At 34.1% G+C, this 21,482-nt stretch overlaps 4 protein-coding genes and 1 non-coding gene across 7 annotated transcripts; 4 read left to right on the forward strand and 1 right to left on the reverse strand.

Moving 5' to 3' along the window:
• Window positions 1–265: 265 nt before the first annotated feature.
• On the forward strand, window positions 266–4,169 carry LOC102596959 (perakine reductase-like). The gene is made up of 7 exons (XM_006363404.2): window positions 266–410; window positions 1,770–1,940; window positions 2,117–2,329; window positions 2,423–2,595; window positions 2,733–2,829; window positions 3,286–3,439; window positions 3,658–4,169. The coding sequence occupies exons 1-7, from the start codon at window positions 351–353 to the stop codon at window positions 3,828–3,830; spliced, it is 1,041 nt and encodes a 346-aa protein (XP_006363466.1). The 5' UTR covers window positions 266–350; the 3' UTR covers window positions 3,831–4,169.
• Window positions 4,170–6,619: 2,450 nt separating this feature from the next.
• LOC102597286 (probable aldo-keto reductase 1) lies at window positions 6,620–9,263 on the forward strand. The gene is made up of 5 exons (XM_006363405.2): window positions 6,620–6,825; window positions 7,915–8,085; window positions 8,234–8,437; window positions 8,530–8,702; window positions 8,838–9,263. The coding sequence occupies exons 2-5, from the start codon at window positions 8,074–8,076 to the stop codon at window positions 8,863–8,865; spliced, it is 417 nt and encodes a 138-aa protein (XP_006363467.1). The 5' UTR covers window positions 6,620–6,825; window positions 7,915–8,073; the 3' UTR covers window positions 8,866–9,263.
• Window positions 9,264–10,911: 1,648 nt separating this feature from the next.
• LOC102597610 (probable histone H2AXb) lies at window positions 10,912–11,858 on the forward strand. Its single transcript, XM_006363406.2, has 2 exons — window positions 10,912–11,197; window positions 11,491–11,858. The coding sequence occupies exons 1-2, from the start codon at window positions 10,991–10,993 to the stop codon at window positions 11,710–11,712; spliced, it is 429 nt and encodes a 142-aa protein (XP_006363468.1). The 5' UTR covers window positions 10,912–10,990; the 3' UTR covers window positions 11,713–11,858.
• An 867-nt stretch (window positions 11,859–12,725) lies between these two features.
• Window positions 12,726–18,614, reverse strand: LOC102598253 (F-box/kelch-repeat protein At3g23880-like). Of its 3 annotated transcripts, none has more exons than XR_001471799.1 (3): window positions 17,667–18,614; window positions 16,351–16,416; window positions 12,726–12,971 (listed from the first exon to the last, which is right to left on the reverse strand). XR_001471799.1 is itself a non-coding variant. In XM_006363408.2 (2 exons), the coding sequence occupies exon 1, from the start codon at window positions 15,646–15,648 to the stop codon at window positions 14,488–14,490; it is 1,161 nt and encodes a 386-aa protein (XP_006363470.1). In that variant the 5' UTR covers window positions 15,649–15,900; the 3' UTR covers window positions 12,726–12,971; window positions 14,433–14,487. The 3 variants fall into 3 exon arrangements, 1 of the variants encoding a protein (XP_006363470.1); XR_001471798.1 differs by lacking the exon at window positions 12,726–12,971 and adding an exon at window positions 14,560–14,648; XM_006363408.2 differs by lacking the exons at window positions 16,351–16,416; window positions 17,667–18,614 and adding an exon at window positions 14,433–15,900.
• A 2,427-nt stretch (window positions 18,615–21,041) lies between these two features.
• Window positions 21,042–21,112, forward strand: TRNAG-CCC (transfer RNA glycine (anticodon CCC)). Its single transcript has one exon. It is a non-coding gene; the product is annotated as a tRNA-Gly (tRNA).
• Window positions 21,113–21,482: the final 370 nt, after the last annotated feature.

Below are 21,482 nucleotides of genomic sequence, written 5' to 3' on the forward strand. Positions count from 1 at the left end.
CAAAAAGCTAACCACCTAAATAACCCAAAATAAAATGATCCATACAATGAAGAAATATTAATTATGCTAATTTTAGTATATTAATAATTCACTTTCTAACAAGTGTGAATGGTAAGAGGAATAGTCAAATACTCAAATGGAATCAATCACCACTTCACTAGTAAGAAATTGACTACTCAACTCTAAATGGAATTTTTGTCCCCACTTATATCTCTTAAAATAAAGCATATATTCATGTCCAAGTATGACAAATTAGTAGCTTTTTCTACCTTTTTTTTTTCGTTCTTTTCTTTTCTTAAGTACCTCTTTTTAAAGCATTTGGTACTGTAATTTAGCCGTCTGCACAAAAAATGGAGCACAACACACAAATCCAAATTCCAAGAGTCAAATTGGGTACCCAGGGTCTTGAGGTAATTACAAATAATTTAACTTTGATTTCAATTTCCATTTAGATTTTGAATTTTTTTTATACTTGTATTTTGGTAATTGATGGAAAAGAAAAAAATAGTAGTACTTTGTGGCAATCAATTGATTTGTGTTGAATTTGTTTGCAGCTGTATGAGTTTTAGGTTTGTTGGATACAACTTAAAAGCTCAATCAACTTAATTGTGGATATATTTTTCATTCTACCTATTTTGAATTTAGAATTGGAGTCTTGAAATTTTAGCATAATCTTTCTGTAATAGCAATAGATGTTTAGGACTATTGTTTTAGAGGAGGAAAAGATTTTAGAAAGGCAGCCCTAGGCACAAAGCATCCCGAGTTAGTATGGTCCAGGGAAGGGTCACACCAAGGGTGTGATGTAGACAATCTACCTGGCTGCTTCCATGACTTGAACCTGTGATCTATAGATCACATAGAGACAACTCTACCGTTGCTCAAGGCAGTGGTGGAGCCACATACTCCGCTCCATCAGAAAATTACACTGTGTAGCTAGATAACAATATTTTTTGTATGTATATCTATTACATAATGACACTTTTTAGCTTCTACACAATTTTACTTTTTTATATTTTGACACCCCTTAGTCAAAAATCTGGCCCTGTCACGGGCTCAAGGTTCCCTTATGGGGATGAAAAGATTATATATACTACCAATATTTTTGCTAAAATTGATTGTATTGTCAATTTTTGAGTTTTATCCTTCACTCAGTAATTTCCTTGTATGAGTTTTTATTTCAGTATTACTCTTTGATTAATATTTGATGCATTTACCGAGGCAGTGTTCATTGTTGCTCCTTCATTTCATTTCTGTAATAATGATTAGTCCCTTGAGTACTCTACCGCCTATGTAGTAGTGGAGCCAGGATTTCTGTGAAAGAGATTAAAAAAAATCGAAAATGACTTACTTGGGATTTGAACATGTATTTTTCTTATGTTAAGGGATTCAAAATTTTATGTATATGCTCAAAAAGATTTATTTTTAGCCTATTTATGCAGTATAACTTTCTGATAAATTGCATCCCCTTCTTTGCATGTGGCTCCGCCTTTGATATGGTTATAGTTATTTTGTGTATGTCCAATTATCTCACTATTATTTTCCTTGATTATTTGTTATCAGCCTCCAACATTTCACTTAATTGAGAGACTCCAACCCATTGACCAGATCATGAATACTTTTTGACACCCTTAGTTCTGTTCTTGAAAAGGACTTTAGGTTCGCAATGGTTCCGAGATTTGGGATATCTGAAAAACATTTATGCTAAAAGAAAGGACAAAGTTTTACTTTTATGCTAGAAGCTTTTAAATCATTACTTAATCTTTTGCAAGGTCTCGAAACTCGGTTTTGGTTGTGGAGGACTTTCTGGCTTTTTAAATGATCCTCTGTCACATGAAGCTGGGTGTGCAATCTTGAAGGAAGCATTCAGCAAAGGCATCACCTTCTTTGACACAGCGAACATATACGGGCATGAGGGTCACAATGAGATTATGGTGGGAAAGGTATATGCTTAATTGATCAGTGTACTGTTCAATATTTTTGTGTCGATCAGTTCATCGTCTTCTGTTTGAAGATTTAGAGCCATATAATCACTCGATGTTGCTGAGACCTGTTCCTTTTTAAAACTATCATATAAGTAATGATTTTGTTTTCTAAATTGTCATTTTGAGATAACCAGGTATTGAAGCAGCTTCCTCGTGAGCAAGTCCAACTGGCAACCAAATTTGGGTGTATATTTTCCGAGGACTTAGATGGCTTACAATGTCAAGTCAAAGGCACTCCACAATATGTGCGGCAATGCTGTGAAGAAAGTCTCAAGCGTCTTGACGTGGACTACATCGATTTATATTATCAGCACCGGACAGACACATCTGTGCCTATAGAGGAAACTGTGAGTATCCAATTTTATCCATGTTCTTGCCTATGGTGATAAATATGTTGTACAGAAACTTGATTTTGTTGAATCAATTTCACGAGACAAAAGATGGGGGAACTCAAGAAGCTAGTGGAAGAGGGAAAGATTAAGTACATCGGCTTATCTGAAGCCAGTGTTGACACAATTAAGAGGGCACATGCTGTTCATCCCATCACTTGTGTGCAAATGGAGTATTCTCTTTGGACTCGTGAGATAGAAGAGGATGTAATTCCGCTTTGTAGGTATGCTCGTATCTGATGAATGTTGTCACTCAAAGATTAAGATCACTTTCATGACCTGGTTGCTCATTAAGTTATCTGTAGATTTCAGAAAGAACTTCAAGAATTGTCTAATAGATTTTTCTGCCTCCTTAATACAGAGAATTGGGCATTGGGATTGTTGCATACAGCCCCCTTGGCCACGGGTTCTTTGGTGGGAAGGCAATAACAGAAAGCTTGCCTGAGGGAAGTCTGATGGTAAGTAATTGCAGTAGTTCCTAGTATATGTTAGGTATCAGACCGGTCCTCTCAGATTTATTTCATTTGAATGAAGTAATCATCATTCTCTTTCCCTTGTTTGGTATAACTATAGTAGTGCGTAATACATCTACAAGGGTTTGAAGAGTTGACGGAAAGAGAGTGCAAGCTTACTACTCGTATGTCACACCTTCTTCGTCCTTGCTAACATAGTCAAACATAACGACATTTGTTGCCAACTTAACACTTAGCATTCACGCTCACATAACGTTGTTGGTGTCATAACCATTTCATATAACTTGTTTTCATTCTATTATGCATCTTTTCTACTGCATAGTACTTCCCTAGAACTTCTTCATTCTACCATCTCTTGTAGCTGTGTGTGTAAATATTTGTCTATCATGTCATTCATTGGGAAAATTACGTCTAGGTATCTCAATCTCTCTGTTTTGTTAGGGTTCTCATCCAAGATTTTCTGGAGAGAACTTGGAGAAGAACAAAGCTCTTTACACAAGATTTGCAAACTTAGCAGCAAAGCATGGTTGTACACCTCCTCAACTAGCTTTAGCATGGCTTCTGCATCAGGGAGATGACGTGGTTCCGATACCTGGTATGTAATATGCCTTCTGCATTCACAAAAATTTATGCAAATCAAATTACTATTTCTATTAGTTAATTGAATTCCCCTCCTCGAGATGTTGTTGTTATACAACTTGTTAGATTCTTGGTCATCATGGTGTTCGTTTGTTAACTGCAATATATCATTTAACCTTGGACCTGTTCTAAAAAAGTCGAGGCATTTCTGATCATACTTCCAATGTGTTGCAGGAACGACAAAGATTAAGAACCTAAATGCCAATATTCAATCCGTAGCAGTGAAGCTTACACCAGAAGACGTGAAGGAAATCACGGATGTCATCCCCGTTAGTGAAGTCTGTGGAGAAAGATCGGACGAAGTGATGTCTAAATACGAGTATCGGTTAGCTAATACACGTTACTGAGAAATCATATGGGCAACAAAGGCTGTGTTTGATATGGAGGATTATCAGTTTTTTTTCATGTTTGGTTCGGTCAAAATAATTTGAAAAACATTTTCTTTCAGAAAATAAATTCCTTTTAAGTAAATTTATATGGAAGTTGTAAAGAAGGAACCTGAGGAGGTGAATCTGTGATTATGTTCCATGAAGGAAAACTAGTGTTTGTTTATGTAATAATTCTTGGCACTGGTACTAGTTACTGGGCAGAAGCAGCTGCCTTAGTTTATGGAACCAATTAGTGCTCAGACCGTTCAAAATTGAACCGAAATCAATAATTTGAATAGATTAAAAGTTATTAAGTTATTGGTAATGAGTTATTTGTTTAGTTGTTTGGTAATGGTTCTAATTTTTCTTTTAATATCGGATTATCGGTTTTTAACGGTTTGAAGTTTTTTCTTAATGGATTATTTGATAACTCAATACTAAATAAATAAATAAATTATATTTATATCATTCGGTATATAAAGTCAGGGTTACGTTTCATACTTTTATATTTAATTGTCTCAAACTCTCGACTATTTTATCAGGTGTCAGTGTTTACTTTTGAACAAGATGCAATTTGTCAACTTATGTGCATGGTTCTTTTTATTGTTATCTTTGTTTCTAAGTGATTTTCAATGAGTTATTGGTGTGTGAAATCTTAACAGTAAATCGAATCGATAATGATCAATAATTGAAAAGCTGATAACCAATAAATTGATATATTAATAGTTCTATAATGATTTAGCATATCTTCAAATCAATAACTAATAAATTGAATTGATAAATTTTAAAAATCAAATCAATCGATACGTAGCCTTGGTACAAATCAAAAGTAATTCAATATTCAAAAGTATTAGTGGATTGTGTTACGATAATTTTTTACTTTAAACAATATGTAATCTGATGATAAGTGTCGATTTTAACTTCTTTTAATCCCATAAACAAATTCTTTTAATGTAAACAATTAACGATAAAATCATTAATGAGCTTAATATTTTTTTCCATCTCAATGAGCCTCATTTTAACTTCTTTTCACGCTCATGAAGAAAATAATAAATACAAATATTGCGTTCGTTCAATAATAGTTGTCTACTGTTGATTTAACATAAAGATTAAGAAGCAGTAAATGTTAGGGGTGATTTGGTAAAATCACCTTTATTAAAGATAAGTCATCTAAATATTGAAAAATAAATACTCGTTATTAGTAAGGGTAAAATAGACACAACATGGTAAACTATTTATTGGTTTTATGAATTGGATAAGTATAGTTGGACATTTCAAAATAATACACATGGGAAAGTAAAGATACACAGATGGAGTATCACTTGTTAAGTTATCCATATTTATTACTCTCTCCGTCTACTTTTAATTGTCATGTTGCGCTTTTCGAAAGCAATTTCACTAATTTTCAAAGTGAAATTAGGTTACATTAATTCGATATTTTAAACAAAAAATTTAGATATTCAAAAACTATACGAAAAGTACTATAAATTACAATTTTTTGCATATCAATATAATGTTAGTCAAACTCTTATAGTTTGACTCTAAACAAGGAAACTATGACAATTAAAAGTAAAAATAGATTGTACTCTATTTGTTCTAAATAAATTACTCTCTCTGACCCTAATTACTTATCCAATTTTTCTTTTTTTTATTTGTCCCTTTTACTGTCCCTTTTGACAAATCAAGAAAATACAATTTTTTTAACCTATTATACCCTCAATTAATTAATTTTGAAAATCTAAATTTTTTAATTCATCCACTTCATAATTAATAAGAGTAAAATAATAAACTTATTATGTCATTCTTATTTTCTTAATAGATGTGTCAATTAAAAAATGAATAAGTAATTAAAGACATAAAGAGTAATTTATAGAGTGTGACACATCCTTAAGAAAGTTAGTAAATGACATTAATTAAAGAATAATTTGCAATATTATCTTTTTGCTTTTTCACAAACTTTTCTTACTCCCTGTTTCAAAATAATTGATACAGTATTTCTTTATCTTTTTATTTTCATATTTTATCCTTCATTAATTATATTTTTTAGGAAAATACATTGAAAATAATCAAAAGAATAATAGCAGAGAGTAGCATGTCATTAAACATTTTTTTGTTTGTAAAAGTATGTTATATCCCAACTTTTTATTTCTATGGTTGAAAAAAAATAATTGGACAATTACACTCAGTTTGGATCATTGTTACCAATTGTTTCATAATGTATTGTATTCTATTGTTGTGATGTATGGTAAATACAATGTTTGGCTAGACTGTATTGTTTGGTTTGATTGTATCGTACTGTATTGTAATTTATAAATTTACTAAAATATCCTTAATTATTCTAGGGTAGGAGGTTTGACTAGAATTACATAATATAAGGTAAAGGGTAAAATAATATTTTGAAATATTATGTAAAGATATAATTAGAAAAAGAAATTAAGTAACAATGGGAACACACCAAATCGGTTGTTCCATAAAATAGGGGTTTTTATTGTTACATAACAACAAAATTTAACAATACAATGCATTTTAAGTAACAATCAAAATAAATATTGTAGATATAGTAACGATAAAATACAATACAATGGATAACAATGATTCAAATAGAGTGTTAAAGAGATTGTCCCAACAGCTACTTTAGTTGTTCGAAAAAACTCACCAAATTATTGAAAAAAAAATATTTTCTTTCCACTCACAAAATTCATATAATCCAAAAAACAAATAAAAACAAAAAAAATACAATAGGTAATAGAGAAATAGAGAATGCTATAGAAAATTCAAATGGTCCCAATTTGGTACTTTCATTTAATTGATTGAAGAGTCAAGATCTTCTGAGCTCATTTTTCTCATACTAGAATAGTAGCTAACCAGTGCATCCCCTGTGTAGCTTCTTCTCATCAAGCATTTGGTGTTTGAAAATGGAGCACAACTCCCAAATCCAAATTCCTAAAGTAAAATTGGGCACACAAGGGTTGAGGTAATACAATTTTTCAGCTATGATTTCAATTTCTGTTAAAAAAACTTTTTAAGTTAAGCATTCTTGTAATTGACGCACAAATACTCATCATAAAACTGGAACTGGAACTGGAACTGTAAAAAAAAATTATGACAACCAATTAGCCCCCATTTGGGCATAAATTTTGAAGTTGAAACTTGAAATGAGTTTTTGAAACTGTGATTTTTGAAAGTTGAAGCTGTGTTAGCTTACTTTCTGGTGGATCTTTTTGTTTTTTTTGGTTCAGAGTCCATTTTAGCTTTCTGGGTTACCATGTAAACAGCTTCACTATACATATTATCTTTCTTCTTCTTTTTTTCATCTTTTTCCGAAGTTAAAGTTAGTCTTGAAATTTTTGTATCTAAAAAAAAGTAAGAGAAATTTTAATGGTATAAGAGTTTGACAATTTTTAATTTTGAAAAAAAAGAAGAGAAAATGATTATGCTCCCAAGATTGTAGCTAAACTTGGAATGGCCGTCGATATGAAAGTAGAAATTTTAGTAGCTCAGTTGATTGGTGGTCTCAACTTTAACCTTGTTGGTGAGAGGGATCGATTCTCCACCTTATAATCTCCTTCCCCTACCCCATTTTTTTTTTTAAAAAGGGACATCAATATGAATTTATTCTTACTTGTGTCTCTGTGCCCCACAAAGGTAGAGATAAGGTCTACGTATACCATACTCTCTCCAGACCTCACTTGTGGAATTATACTGAATATGTTGTTGTTGTTGCTACTTGTGTTTATACCTATCCAGAAACTTGGTTTTTCTTTTCCTTTTTAGCTTTTTGCCTTCAACAAAACTGAGTCACAAAGCTTATAGTTACATTTTGTACATGCAATTATCCCACTTTTCATTCTCCTTGAGTATCTTGTCATTCCAGCTATTCACTGAACTGAGAGTAATATTAATGCATTTTGACTATTGGAAAAAAAAGGTTGTTTAATCTAGAAATTATGAAATTCTTGCGAGTGATGATAAAATTCTAGCTAAAAGAAAAGCCAACAGATTACTTAGCTTCTATGTTATAACAGAAATTTAAACAATTAGATCAATCTTTTCTTGTTGCCAGGTTTCGAAACTAGGCTTCGGTTGTTTAGGACTTTCTGGAATATTAAATACTCCTCTGTCACATGAAGCTGGATGCTCAATCTTAAAGGAAACATTCAATAAAGGCATCACCTTCTTTGACACATCCGATTTATATGGGCATGAAGGCGACAACGAAATAATGATTGGAAAGGTATGTTCGGTTTGATGATGGAAAGAAAGGATAAATGTTCTGTTTGAAGATTTTTGACCAATAAAATCACTCAAGTGTTTCTGAGACGTTTTTCTTTCTTTAAACTATCACATTTTCTTTTCGTTAAAGGTCATTTTGCGATAATCAGGCACTGAAGCAGCTTCCTCGTGAGCAAGTCCAACTGGCAACCAAATTTGGGTTGTTACTTTCTGAGGGCTTCCAGTTTCATGTCAAAGGCACTCCAGAATATGTACGGAAATGCTGCGAAGAAAGTCTGAAGCGGCTTGATGTAGACTACATCGATCTATATTATCCTCACAGAATAGACACAACTGTGCCAATAGAGGAAACTGTAAGTTCGATCTTTATCCATTGTTCTTACCTACTGTGATGTATGTAGTACAGGGGGAACTTGATTTACTTGAACCAACTTAATGATTGAAGATGGGGGAACTCAAGAAATTAGTCGAGGAGGGAAAGATTAGATACATTGGTTTATCGGAAGCCAGTGTAGACACAATTAAGAGGGCACATGCTGTTCATCCCATTACTGCTGTACAATTGGAGTATTCTCTTTGGACCCGTGATATAGAAGAGGATGTCATTCCGCTTTGTAGGTATGTTCGGAATTAATAACTTTCCTTCCTCTCAAAAATTAGCTGTCCTCCCCTTCCATCCATGTCGCGAAATAATCTAGTGGTGTCTTGTTTAACCTTTTATATGAGTTGAAATACTCTGCTGCTGTATTGCAGGGACAACAAAGATCAAGAACCTCAATGACAATGTCCAATCTCTAGGAGTGAAACTTACACTGGACGATTTGAAGGAAATTATTGACTCAGTTCCTATTAGTGAAGTGTGTGGAGAAAGAGACGGTGCAGTGATCTCAAAGTACGATTACCGGTTTGCTAATACACCATTAATGCAGTAAAATCACATCCGCGATTACTGGTGTAAAAGAACTAAATCACCATTATGTGTTTCAATAAGTGAACTCATCCTTTGATTGTGTACCCCTTGTCAATTTAATTGCCAGGAGATGGACATTCTTAGGTTAAGCTTCCACAAGCAAATTTTATGCTATAAAACATTCTCCTTTTATCATTTAAATAGTTTTGTTGTTGTTTTCCAACCAGTACTATTAATAATGACATCATAATAGCAGTATATTCTGTAAATTACCCGTCTAAAATAGTTATACTCAAATATCGTGTAATAATATTTTATATGTAAGAAATATGTTACGTATAAATTAAAATATTAAAATATTTTTGATAACTATCATTAATATCATGCACATAGTAAATTTTCAAGTAAAATATCTAAAAGGAAAAAAGAAAATTGTATTCAATTATTCAAATAATGTTTGTAAGTTAGGATCATTACTTCACGAGAAAAGACTATTGATGTTTGCTTCATTTATATTCATACGTTCTCTAATTTTACATATTTTTATTTATAATAATTATATATACATATACGACAACTAGAGCCGTCAAAATGGGCTTAGCCTATGGGGTTGGCCCAACCCTACCCGTTAGTGGGGTAGGGTTGTGATAGAATTTTTTAAGCCCATTTAAAACTAAGGCTTATTAGCTCGACCCATATAAGTCCTTGACCCTTGATGCTTGATCAGGGCTGGGCCGGGGTCGGCCCATGGGCCAAAACTTTTTATTTAAGAGTAATTTACAATAATCTCACTAATATATAATCTAATTATTTGAATACACGCTATGTTGTAATATTATGAATTTTCGTACCCAGGTACATGTATCTCGAAATATATGGACTAAAAATTAGGTTAATTTGTTTTAGATACACTATATCCAAGTAGATTCGCATGTATCTAGGATACATATACAAATCTCGAGCCCTCACCTCCCTCTCATCTTGCTTGTCACTCTCTTATCTCACTCACATATCTGGTATGCGAGATACATGCTAATTACACTAGAGTTTTGCTAGTGTTATTGAAAGAACACCATTATTTGCCATATTTGATTTGAAAATCTTCTCATTTTCTTGATGTTATACTAGGATACATATACAAATCTCGAGCCCTCACCTCCCTCTCATCTTGCTTGTCACTCTCTTATCTCACTCACATATCTGGTATGCGAGATACATGCTAATTACACTAGAGTTTTGCTAGTGTTATTGAAAGAACACCATTATTTGCCATATTTGATTTGAAAATCTTCTCATTTTCTTGATGCTATAAAATTACAAGTTTGAAAAGATTTTTTTTTTTTTAAAAAAGAAAAACATAAGGACTAGCCGGCCCCAACCCTCAGCCCTTTGTAGGGTTGGATTGGATTGAGCATTTTTAGGTACTACCAAATGAAGGGCCGTCCCGCCCTAGCCCTTTAAATTTCTTGACTTGTGAGACTTGGGCGGGATGGGGCTGGACCGGCCATTTTTGACAGCTCTAACGACAACACCTCATTTATAAAGAAGGTCATGAAACTTTTAGACAATCACTATAGCTATAGAGAGATTCAATTGTACTAGTAAAAATTTCATGAAAAATAGAGAAAAAATATTTTGTTTCATTTTGTTTGTCTTCCTTTATATCTATTCTATTTTTTGACGATTTTTAAATTTTCACATAATTATTTATGACTATAAATTTTTTTAAAAGAAAGTACTCTATTTGAAGTTTCGTGAATATTTTAATAGCAAGGACGGAGGGAAATATTAGAGGGTATTCCAAAAATTAAAAGTACCGCCATATCCACGCTGGCAATCCTCGTACTTTATTTCAACCAATTAGAACACACCATACGTTACTATATATAAAACTCCACTTCCTCTATTTCTCCGTATCACATTTCACCATCTTCCTTCTCTCTGTCTCTGCAACTCCAAATCTAGGGTTAGGGTTTTTTCGTAAGAGAAAAAAAAAATGACTTCAGGTGCTGGAGCAGGTAAAGGCGGCGCCGGAAGAGGCAAGCCAAAGGCAACGAAATCGGTTTCTCGATCTTCAAAAGCCGGTCTTCAATTTCCCGTCGGTAGGATCGCTCGTTTCCTTAAGGCAGGAAAGTACGCTGAACGTGTCGGTGCTGGTGCTCCTGTCTATCTCTCCGCCGTCCTTGAGTATCTCGCCGCTGAGGTAATTTATTTTGCTAATTTTTGACTATTTTATGCTCAAAGCTTTCTGCATGTTAGTGAAATCGTGTTTATCCTAGTTTATTAGTGAGATTTTTAACAATTAATTGATAGATTTCATAATTAGCTGAAATAATTTAATTGTTTCTGTATATTCAATGTTTCTGCATAAAATTAAGAGGTTTTACACAAATTGTTGCACATGCTTGATTTTTTTGTATAGATAGTTGTGAAATGTTGTTCAAGTATTGTTAATGTAAATGGAATTCTAAGTTTGTAAGGTTTGTGTTAATTTAGGTGTTGGAATTGGCTGGGAATGCTGCTAGAGACAACAAGAAGAATCGAATTGTGCCCAGGCACATTCAGTTGGCTGTGAGGAATGATGAGGAGTTGAGCAAGCTGTTGGGTCATGTTACCATTGCTAATGGAGGTGTTTTGCCCAACATTCACCAGAACTTGTTGCCTAAGAAGGCTGGATCTGGAAAGGGTGATATTGGCTCTGCATCTCAGGAGTTTTAGATGTAAATGGGTGTTGTGTTTGGGGAAGTATTAGGAGAAAGGAGTAGAGAACTTGTTATGTAATATAAAAATACCCTTTTGTTATTCTGCTATTCAATGGTATGAAATGAAAAAAAGGGCAATGGCCACCTGCAGTTTTGGTTATAGTTGTTTTAGTTCTTGCTCATTGCAATTCTATGCTTTTCTTTGTCGATACCAACTTTTCTGATTTTGAATTAATTGAGCTTCTTCTCTCCCTTTGCTTCTATTTGTTATTGAAACGTTTGTGTCTAGTGTAGATGCAGAAAGCAGAGCTTGCTGTACCCATCCCAGTACACAATCTACATGTAACGTGCAACAAAAATCAATTTCATTTGAAACAAGAGTGGTATTTTTAGTCTATCATACCGACCAAAGTATATTAGATTGTTTCATTTTGGGGTGGTTTTTAATTTTTGTCCATGCTTCTCATTTAATGTTGTCACAATGAACCTCCAATCCCCAAAAGTAAACCTCCTCCTCGGTACAAAGGCAAAGGCTGCTCCACTGTCTTTCTCCATTTCTCATTTCTTGTCCAATATTCTTTAATCCCTACTCCATAACCCAAGCAGATGAATAGGATAACATAATCTTGAGATTAGCTAATACCTCGAGGTAACATGTGTTGTTCAAAAAGAATTATTCAGATCATATTCGAGGAGGGAATTTATGTCTTATTTTCTTTAACTATTAGATTTATAATTATGAAGAATCATAAAATGTGTATCATACTCTTACTCTCATATAACAAAACCAGTACAATTCCACACATAGGGTCTCAGAATGATGTGATGTACGTAGACCTAGAAATTAGTTCTTGAAGTAGCAGCTCGAGCCTGATGCATGGCACTATCATAAATGTAAGTAGCAGATCAATCTCAATCTAGTACCATCTACAAACATTCAAGGGAAGTTGGAGAAGAATTGTTAAATGCTTTGTCACGACGAACCTTCAAGTCCCAAATTAGACATACAAATCGATAATAAGCAATTAGTGAGCGGAAACAAGATCATAATAAACACATGTCTTGCTCTCTGGACATAGAAATAACACTAGAACATCATAACGAACATTGTGAACAGTTTTTATCCGTTAGAAAAAGAGAAAATATATTATTTTTCCTTTAAAAAATAAAAAATTATACGAGACTGGAAATGGAAGAAACACCATGCTTCATCATTTCAATCTGTGGCATCAGTATCGGGTGGATTTAGTTGTTCTTAACATCAGCTTTCACCTCCTGAAAGATCGATAGGACACAAAAGTTAACAAAAAAACACCTTCCTGATACGTAATGACACGTAAAGACCAGCATAGGTAACCTTTGCTATATACACATACAAAAATAAAACTAACATATTGACATGAACGTAAATATGGGGAATGCCATGCTTCATCATCAAGCTGTATATGGATTAGTCGTTCTTAATAGCAGCTTTTACTCCCTGAAAGTTCAACAATAGAAATGAAAACACCCTACTCATCTATCATGATCTGTGACTAGTAAAAGTGGGGTATCTGGTAAGGTGCAACACATATGACTGTTCTCAAGCACGGGTCATACACAAACACCAACTAAAACGAGAGTTACTTTCCTTGTTTATCGCAAAAGGATAGTTTTCATTTCACGACATTGTGCATTGAGCTCCTGTCATCTAGTATGCATAGAACATGAACAAAATATATGGCAGTTACATTATCTAAATAATAGCCAGCATGAGGCAGAAGCTTCCATCCTTTCACCAACAACTCTAGTACTAAAATTTCAGTTACATCAATATGCATCTTTACAAGTCCTTATTCTCTTGTCTTGATAAGTCTCATGAGAGACATCCTTAATATCTTAATGTAAACAAAACAAACGGAACCATGGCATCAAGTGTATCAAAAGGTCAAGATTATTTACTTGATCTAGAGAACATTTCAGATTGTCAAATAAACAGTTGTGTCAATGACCACATATTACTTGAGATGCATTAAAGTAAGGTACTAGTTTCTTAACTTTGACAAACCATGAAATTTGAAAACTCAGAAAGTTATTAATTTAAAGAGAATTCAGATTACAACGTCATCAGTAATGAGTGATGGCTACAAGAGTTCTGTTTTAAAAAGAAGGTGTAAACACTTTCCCCAGCTCTGTTTAAGATAAAATAAACTTGGTAAGTGAATTGGATTCAGACCTCCTCTTAAATCAGGATTTATTTCTCTCCTTATTCCGCTAATATCTCTAGTCCTACAGGTAGATTTCTCGTCTCAATTGTCCTTCAATGACAAGTAAAACAGATAACATGTAAGCGACAAGGGAAACAACCAAAACTAGATATTATATCAGACCTTAAGTCTTATTACATGTTAAGTAGTTCCTTATTAAGTTTCACTATAAAGAGGATTAGCAATGAATGCCCTAAAATCCTGGCAAAGGCTATGCCTAGTGTTATTGGCGCATTCATATTGCATGATTTTCATGTCCCTGATGCTCTTTATCTTACTCTATCTAGAGGGACATCACATTCCCTTAAAAGACCAAACACTACAACCAAATAACTATCACAAAAAGAAGTTATTTCATGAAAATATGCAAAAAGGGAAAGAACAAATAAGATCTCCAAGCAGATGTGCTGAGAGGATGTCCGTAAAATATGGGACGTCTTTCTCTATATTTGTGAAAGAAACAGAAAAATGTATAGCGTGGAAATCTTACAAGTCATTAGCTACAGCATTGTCATTCATCTGAGATTCTGCATCTTGTTCTTGTTCTAAGCTTTATTTGTCCCGAAAAGCGGGGCACAAACTAGGCTTTCAATGTAGATGTTTGCCGCATTACAGTAACCAAAGTTGATAACCTTTAGATATCTGATAGGTTCATCCTCTGGATTGTGTGCAGTTAAAGTCGATCTAGGCACAAGCAATATCTCACCTTTGTTTGACATGCAAAGTGTTAAAGAAATAAAAGGAGAAAAGTCAGAAAACACATTAGGAGAATATTTGATGGAATATGTTTTTGTCCAAGACTCTTTAACTCCATACTCTTTCATAACCCACACATCTGCATGACTCGTCGTCATAAAGTTACGACTCATAGTCTTATAGTTACAAAACACAGACAGATCGCTTCCCAACATTTCAAGCTTCAAAGAAAAGTTTTTTTTTCCATAGTCGGGCTGCTCCACCTTTCCCCATCTCTCATCAGCCAAATCAATCGAAATGATGTTCCCGTAGTTACGAAAACCGCCATTCATATCATTAACCCAATGAAGCTTCCCATTTAAAAACTTACATGGCTTAGTTAATTGCACCACTTCCAGAATATCCCCTTTAGTTCTCCAAGAATTGTTCTTTAGACTATATATTTTGACCTCAAGCGGATAACGTGTGCAACTACAACGCACACCTACTACCTTATAATCATCACTGAACTCATCATATCCAAAACCATACATGACACTAGTAATTCTATCGAGACGGGAACCACCACTTACTCTAAGTCTAGAATCAGGCAATTTCCTGTACACTCTAAGTGTTGGATTCCATAAAACCAAATCATTATCCTCAATGTCAAGACAAATCAATCCATTAACCGAACCCACAATGCAAACCCTTAGTTCCGGGTTTTTCAAGGGATAATTCAAGTCTAATGACTCAACCACAGAATCATTATGTAATGAGCTAACAGAACATTCCCTAAGAACGTGTTGTTTGATGTCCCTAGAAGTGAACAAATCCCTATTCTCTGTCCATACAAGTCTGTGGTGTGTGTGATCTTTGTTTTTAGCAGATACACTAAGATGGGTTTTGACAAATTCAGGGCTACGGATTAAAGTACACCATGATTTCGAAACACACCTGAACTTCAAAAGGGTCTTAACAGAAAATCTTGAGAGGATATCAACGATGAGGTCTGTTGGCAGGGTAGACATTGTAAAAATTGAATCTTGATGAAAAATTTAGCAAAATAATTTGTGGGGTTTACTCTGTTTTGTGAGTTGAAGCTGAAGGGAGACAAAGCTTTGAGAGTTTCACAAAAGAGAGGAGACTACTAATTTGTGAAAGCCACAAGCTCGTCTCAACAAGAATCCTTCTACTCGAGTATTTCTTTTGGGCCAGGACATTAGTTAGTTTTTTTTTCCTTTGTTTTGAATATTTGTGATTTGAAATTAAAGATATTTTGAATTTATAAAAAAAATCTTTAATTTTAATGTAAAAAAATATATCAGGTGGAAAAATTGAATTAAAGAATAATATTTTTTAAATAGATTAGAAAGAAAGCACACAAACAAAGAGTGAGAAATTCTTTTGCTATGTTTTATGTATTTTTTTTAGATAAAAGTTTATCCATTCTTTTAAATAAATTAAAAATCACAAATACTAGAAAAGTTTTGCTGATTAAACAAAAAAAAAAGTTTCAATATGATTCTTCAATAAAAAAATCAAAGAAAAAAAAAAGATGTGCAGATGAAATGATTCTTCAAGACAAGTAAAAGATTTATAATAATGAAGAATCACAACATGTCCATAATCAACAAATTGGTTTAACTTAATGTGTTCCCATCTTAGCAATGCTGAAATAGAAATAACATTTGCACATCACAATAAACATTGAGAATAGGGAAACATCATACTTCATCATTTTGATCTATGCCATCAGTAGGGGTGGATTAGTTGTTCATAACATCAGCTTTCACCTCCTGAAAGGTCAATAATAGGTTACAATTAAGAAAACGCCACACTGATCGTAATGACAACCAATGACGGGACCAGGATTCAAATAGCAAAAAGTAAACATACAAAGAAGCCAAAGGATTTAAACATTGATGACAAGTAAAAGCAGTCGAGGTTCAGAAAACAGTGCAAGCAGATTATCCACACAAAAAACATAAATAAGGGGAATGCTATGCTTCATCATCAAGAATCAAGATGCATGCAGTAAGCAGTAGATGGACTAACTGTTCTTAATTATAGCTTTTACTTCCTGAAAGTTCAACTATAGAAATGAAAACACCCTACTGATCTGTCACAATACACGACTGTCTTCGAGCACAACCTTATACAAAGACCAATTAAAATGAGAGTTACTTTTCCTTGTTATCGCAAAAGAACAACTTTCATTTCATGAAAATGTGCATTGAGCTCCTGTCGTCTAGTATGCCTATAACATGAACACATATATGGTAGTTACATTATCTAAAAGATTAGACGGCATGAGGCAGTAACTTCATGTTTCCTCTAGCTCCACCAATGCTAACAATTTTTTCACACAATAGTTTTCCTCCTTCCACTAATTACTCTAGCATTTATACTTTAGTTACATTGGTATCCATCTTTACGAGTTTGTGTTCTCTGGTCTTGATAAGTCTCATGAAAGACATACGTAATATCTTAATGCAAAGAATACAAACAGAACCATGGCATCAAGTGCATCCAGAGACCAAGATTTTATTTTTACAGGGATTAGCTATTATCTTCCTCAGTATTTCTTCCGTTGCTTGATCTAGAATACATTTCGGATTGTCAAATAAGCAATTGCGTTAATGACCAAATAATTACTTGAGATGCATTAAAGTCACAGATTAGTTTCTCAACTTTGACAAACCATGAAATTTGAAAACTCAGAAAGTTAATATTTTGGTGCATAGTTTATGAGACACAAGATTACAACGTCATCATTTATGAGTAACAACTACAACAATACTGTTAAAAAAGGTATAAACACTGTTTCCAGCTCTGTTTAGGATAAAATATAAAAGAAACTGGAAAGTCAAAATTATTCACGCAAACTCTGAGCATTCACGTTGCATTATTTTCATGAAAATATGTAAAAAGGAAAGAACAAATAAGATCTCCAAGCAGATGTGCTGAGAGGATGTCCCTAAAATATGCAACGTCTTTCGCTATATTTGACAAAGAAACAGAAAAAGGTATAGCATGGAACTCTTACAAGTCATTAGCTACAGTATAGTCATTCATCTGAGTTGTTGCAGCCTTCATTCTTGTTCTGTGCTTTGTTCATTCAGTAAAAGGGGACAAACTAGGCTTTCAACGTAGAGGTTCACCCCAACACAGTGACCACATGGGGTAACATTTGGATATTTGATAGGTTCATCCTCTGGATTGTGTGCCATTAAAGTCGATCCAGACACAAGCAACATTTCGCCTTTGTTTGACATGCAAAGTTTTCGAGAAATAAAAGGAGCATACACATTATCAGGATACTTGACGGTATATGTTTTTGTCCAAGACTCTTTAACCCCATATTTTCTCATAACCCATACATCCGTCTGACTTCTCATATAGTAATAAGACATAAGAAAGATCACTTCCCACCACTTGAAGCCACACAAAAAAGTTTCCTCCTGTATAGAGGGGCTGCTCCAACGTTCCCCATTTCTCATCAGCCAAATCCATAGAAATGATGGTCCTCTCCTTATGAACACCACCATTAAGCCCCCCAACCCAATGAAGCTTCCCGTCTAAAAACTCACATGGTTCCATCAATTCCACCTCATCTGGAACATCATCCTTATTTCTCCAAGAATCACTCTTTAGACTATATATTTTGACATCATTATGATGGAAATCGTAATTTTTTTCAACGCAAAGCACACCTACTACCTTATAATCATCCCTAGACTTGTCATATCCAAAACCATATATGACACCACAAGGGCTACCATCATAACCACCCTCGCTTACTTCAAGTTTAAGTCTAGAATCAGGCAAATTTTTGAACTTTCTTATCGATGGATTCCATATAAATAAGTCACCATCCCCAATAGAAACACAAATCAAACCATTAACCGAACCCACAATGGAAATACCTTGTTGCGGTTTCTTCATGGGAAAACCAAGACAAATGGATCAATTACAGAATCATAAAGATGGGTCGGGATTCACCAGAAATGGACTCATTCCTGACTGTCAAGACAACCCTGTGGTGTGGGTAATTTTTGTTCTTTTTGAGAAAGAAAATATTTTTTTTGAGAAAGGTAATCTTTGTTCTTAACAGATAAACTAAGATGGGTTTTGACAAATTTGGGGCTAGAGATTAAAGCAAGCCAAGATTTCGAAACACACCTGAACTGCAACAGGAATTTGACAGGAACCCTTGACAGGATTTCAACTATAAGTTCTGATGGAAGGGTAGGCAGTGTAAAGATTGAATCTTTCATTGAATTTGATGAAAATTTAGCAATAAAATTTGTGGATTTTAGCTGTTTTGAGAGTTCATTGTTGCAAGCCATAGAAGACTGCATACTGAGAAAGCCACAAAGATTGTCTCCCTTCTAGCTGGATGATGATTTGAAGATTCTCTGTTTGATTAGATACTCCATTCATATCAAAAATAATACAGTAACTTATTTTCCTTTTTAATGGTCAAAAAAATAATCTTTTTTTTCTTTTTTTTTTTATAATTAATTTCAACTTTTTTATGAGACTTTAAAAGCAATAACTTATTTTCCTTTTTGGTCTTTTTTTTCAAAAAAATAAAAATAAATTTGATAATATTTTAATTTCAATTTTTCATGTGACATATATGTTTAAAGCCACAACATTAAAAACTATAACTTATTTTCCTTTTTAGTCTGTTTTTTAAAAAATAAATCTTTTTTTCTTTTTTGTAACATCTTAATTTCAACATTAAAAGACATTTTGGTACATTTAACATTTAATTTAGGGATACAAAATTGAAACTTTTTTCTTTATTTTTTAAAATTTTGTATCAAATCAAACTAAATCATTCTTTTTAAAATAAAGAAAGTATATAAAAAACATTTAAATTACAATTTAAAAACATTGCAAGTTATTACAAATATCATACAAAAGGGGAGGTCATTGACAACTTGTCTTATCATATCAATCGGCTAACATAGATATATTGAAAATACTTTCAACTTGCTGTGAATTACTAAATTCATTTCTGAATTATTAGTAGTCTTTACAATATTTTTTTACTTGGCTAGTTGAATTTAAATACATCCTGATATGTCACTTGATATAGCAACTATAGAAGTGCGCTTCATAAAAAGCTAAGAGAAATATTGAAAACACTCTTAAAATTGATGAAAATTTAAGAGTGTATTTCACTCATGTGGCAAGATTAAGAGTTTTTTTTTAAGTTCAGTTAATTAGAGATTGGTTTTAAAATTGTTCGTAGTTGGAGAACAAAACTAATAATTCACATCAAATTTATGAGTATTTTCATTACTTTTGTCATCGGTTGATTAGGGAAGGTTTCTTTCATCTTCAAGGCTCTTTTGAGGTGTGAAACAACTCTCTCTCTCTCTCTCTCTCTCTCTCTCTCTCTCTCTCTCTCTCTCTCTCTCTCTCTCTCTCTCTCTCTCTCTCTCTCTCTCTCTCTCTCTCTCTCTCTCTCTCTCTCTCTCTCTCTCTCTCTCTCTCTCTCTCTCTCTCTCTCTCTCTCTCTCTCTCTCTCTCTCTCTCTCTCTCTCTCTCTCTCTCTCTCTCTCTCTCTCTCTCTCTCTCTCTCTCTCTCTCTCTCTCTCTCTCTCTCTCTCTCTCTCTCTCTCTCTCTCTCTCTCTCTCTCTCTCTCTCTCTCTCTCTCTCTCTCTCTCTCTCTCTCTCTCTCTCTCTCTCTCTCTCTCTCTCTCTCTCTCTCTCTCTCTCTCTCTCTCTCTCTCTCTCTCTCTCTCTCTCTCTCTCTCTCTCTCTCTCTCTCTCTCTCTCTCTCTCTCTCTCTCTCTCTCTCTCTCTCTCTCTCTCTCTCTCTCTCTCTCTCTCTCTCTCTCTCTCTCTCTCTCTCTCTCTCTCTCTCTCTCTCTCTCTCTCTCTCTCTCTCTCTCTCTCTCTCTCTCTCTCTCTCTCTCTCTCTCTCTCTCTCTCTCTCTCTCTCTCTCTCTCTCTCTCTCTCTCTCTCTCTCTCTCTCTCTCTCTCTCTCTCTCTCTCTCTCTCTCTCTCTCTCTCTCTCTCTCTCTCTCTCTCTCTCTCTCTCTCTCTCTCTCTCTCTCTCTCTCTCTCTCTCTCTCTCTCTCTCTCTCTCTCTCTCTCTCTCTCTCTCTCTCTCTCTCTCTCTCTCTCTCTCTCTCTCTCTCTCTCTCTCTCTCTCTCTCTCTCTCTCTCTCTCTCTCTCTCTCTCTCTCTCTCTCTCTCTCTCTCTCTCTCTCTCTCTCTCTCTCTCTCTCTCTCTCTCTCTCTCTCTCTCTCTCTCTCTCTCTCTCTCTCTCTCTCTCTCTCTCTCTCTCTCTCTCTCTCTCTCTCTCTCTCTCTCTCTCTCTCTCTCTCTCTCTCTCTCTCTCTCTCTCTCTCTCTCTCTCTCTCATAGATAAATCCAACATGAGGAGTCAAAACACAAAGCGCATCTGGTGTAGTGGTATCATAGTACCCTCCCACGGTACTGACCGGGGTTCGATTCCCCGGATGCGCATTTGTTTTATTTTTATTGGTATTTACTTGCACGTTTACTTGTTCGGTATTCAAAAATAATTTTTTGTTTTTATTTATCATCTTAACATATCAAGAAAATATAATTATTTTTTCATTCTCAATTATTTTACAATGATCTTAGATTATAAATAATCAATTAATATAAGTATTGTGATAAAATTAACCTACCCCCTTCATTTAATTGCCCAAATCATGCAATACATATGTTGTAGTAACTTCTAGGAAGTTATCCCTTCATTTAATTACTTAAATCATGCAATAAATAAGTTGTAGTACCTTCTAGGAGGTTCTTGACATATATGGGGTAAATTGGCAAGCCACATCATCTTGTTACTTTTTGCTAAAAGTTC

The sequence above is a fragment of the Solanum tuberosum genome, unplaced genomic scaffold (assembly GCF_000226075.1).
Source record: "Solanum tuberosum cultivar DM 1-3 516 R44 unplaced genomic scaffold, SolTub_3.0 scf00439, whole genome shotgun sequence".
Lineage (NCBI taxonomy): Eukaryota > Viridiplantae > Streptophyta > Magnoliopsida > Solanales > Solanaceae > Solanum > Solanum tuberosum.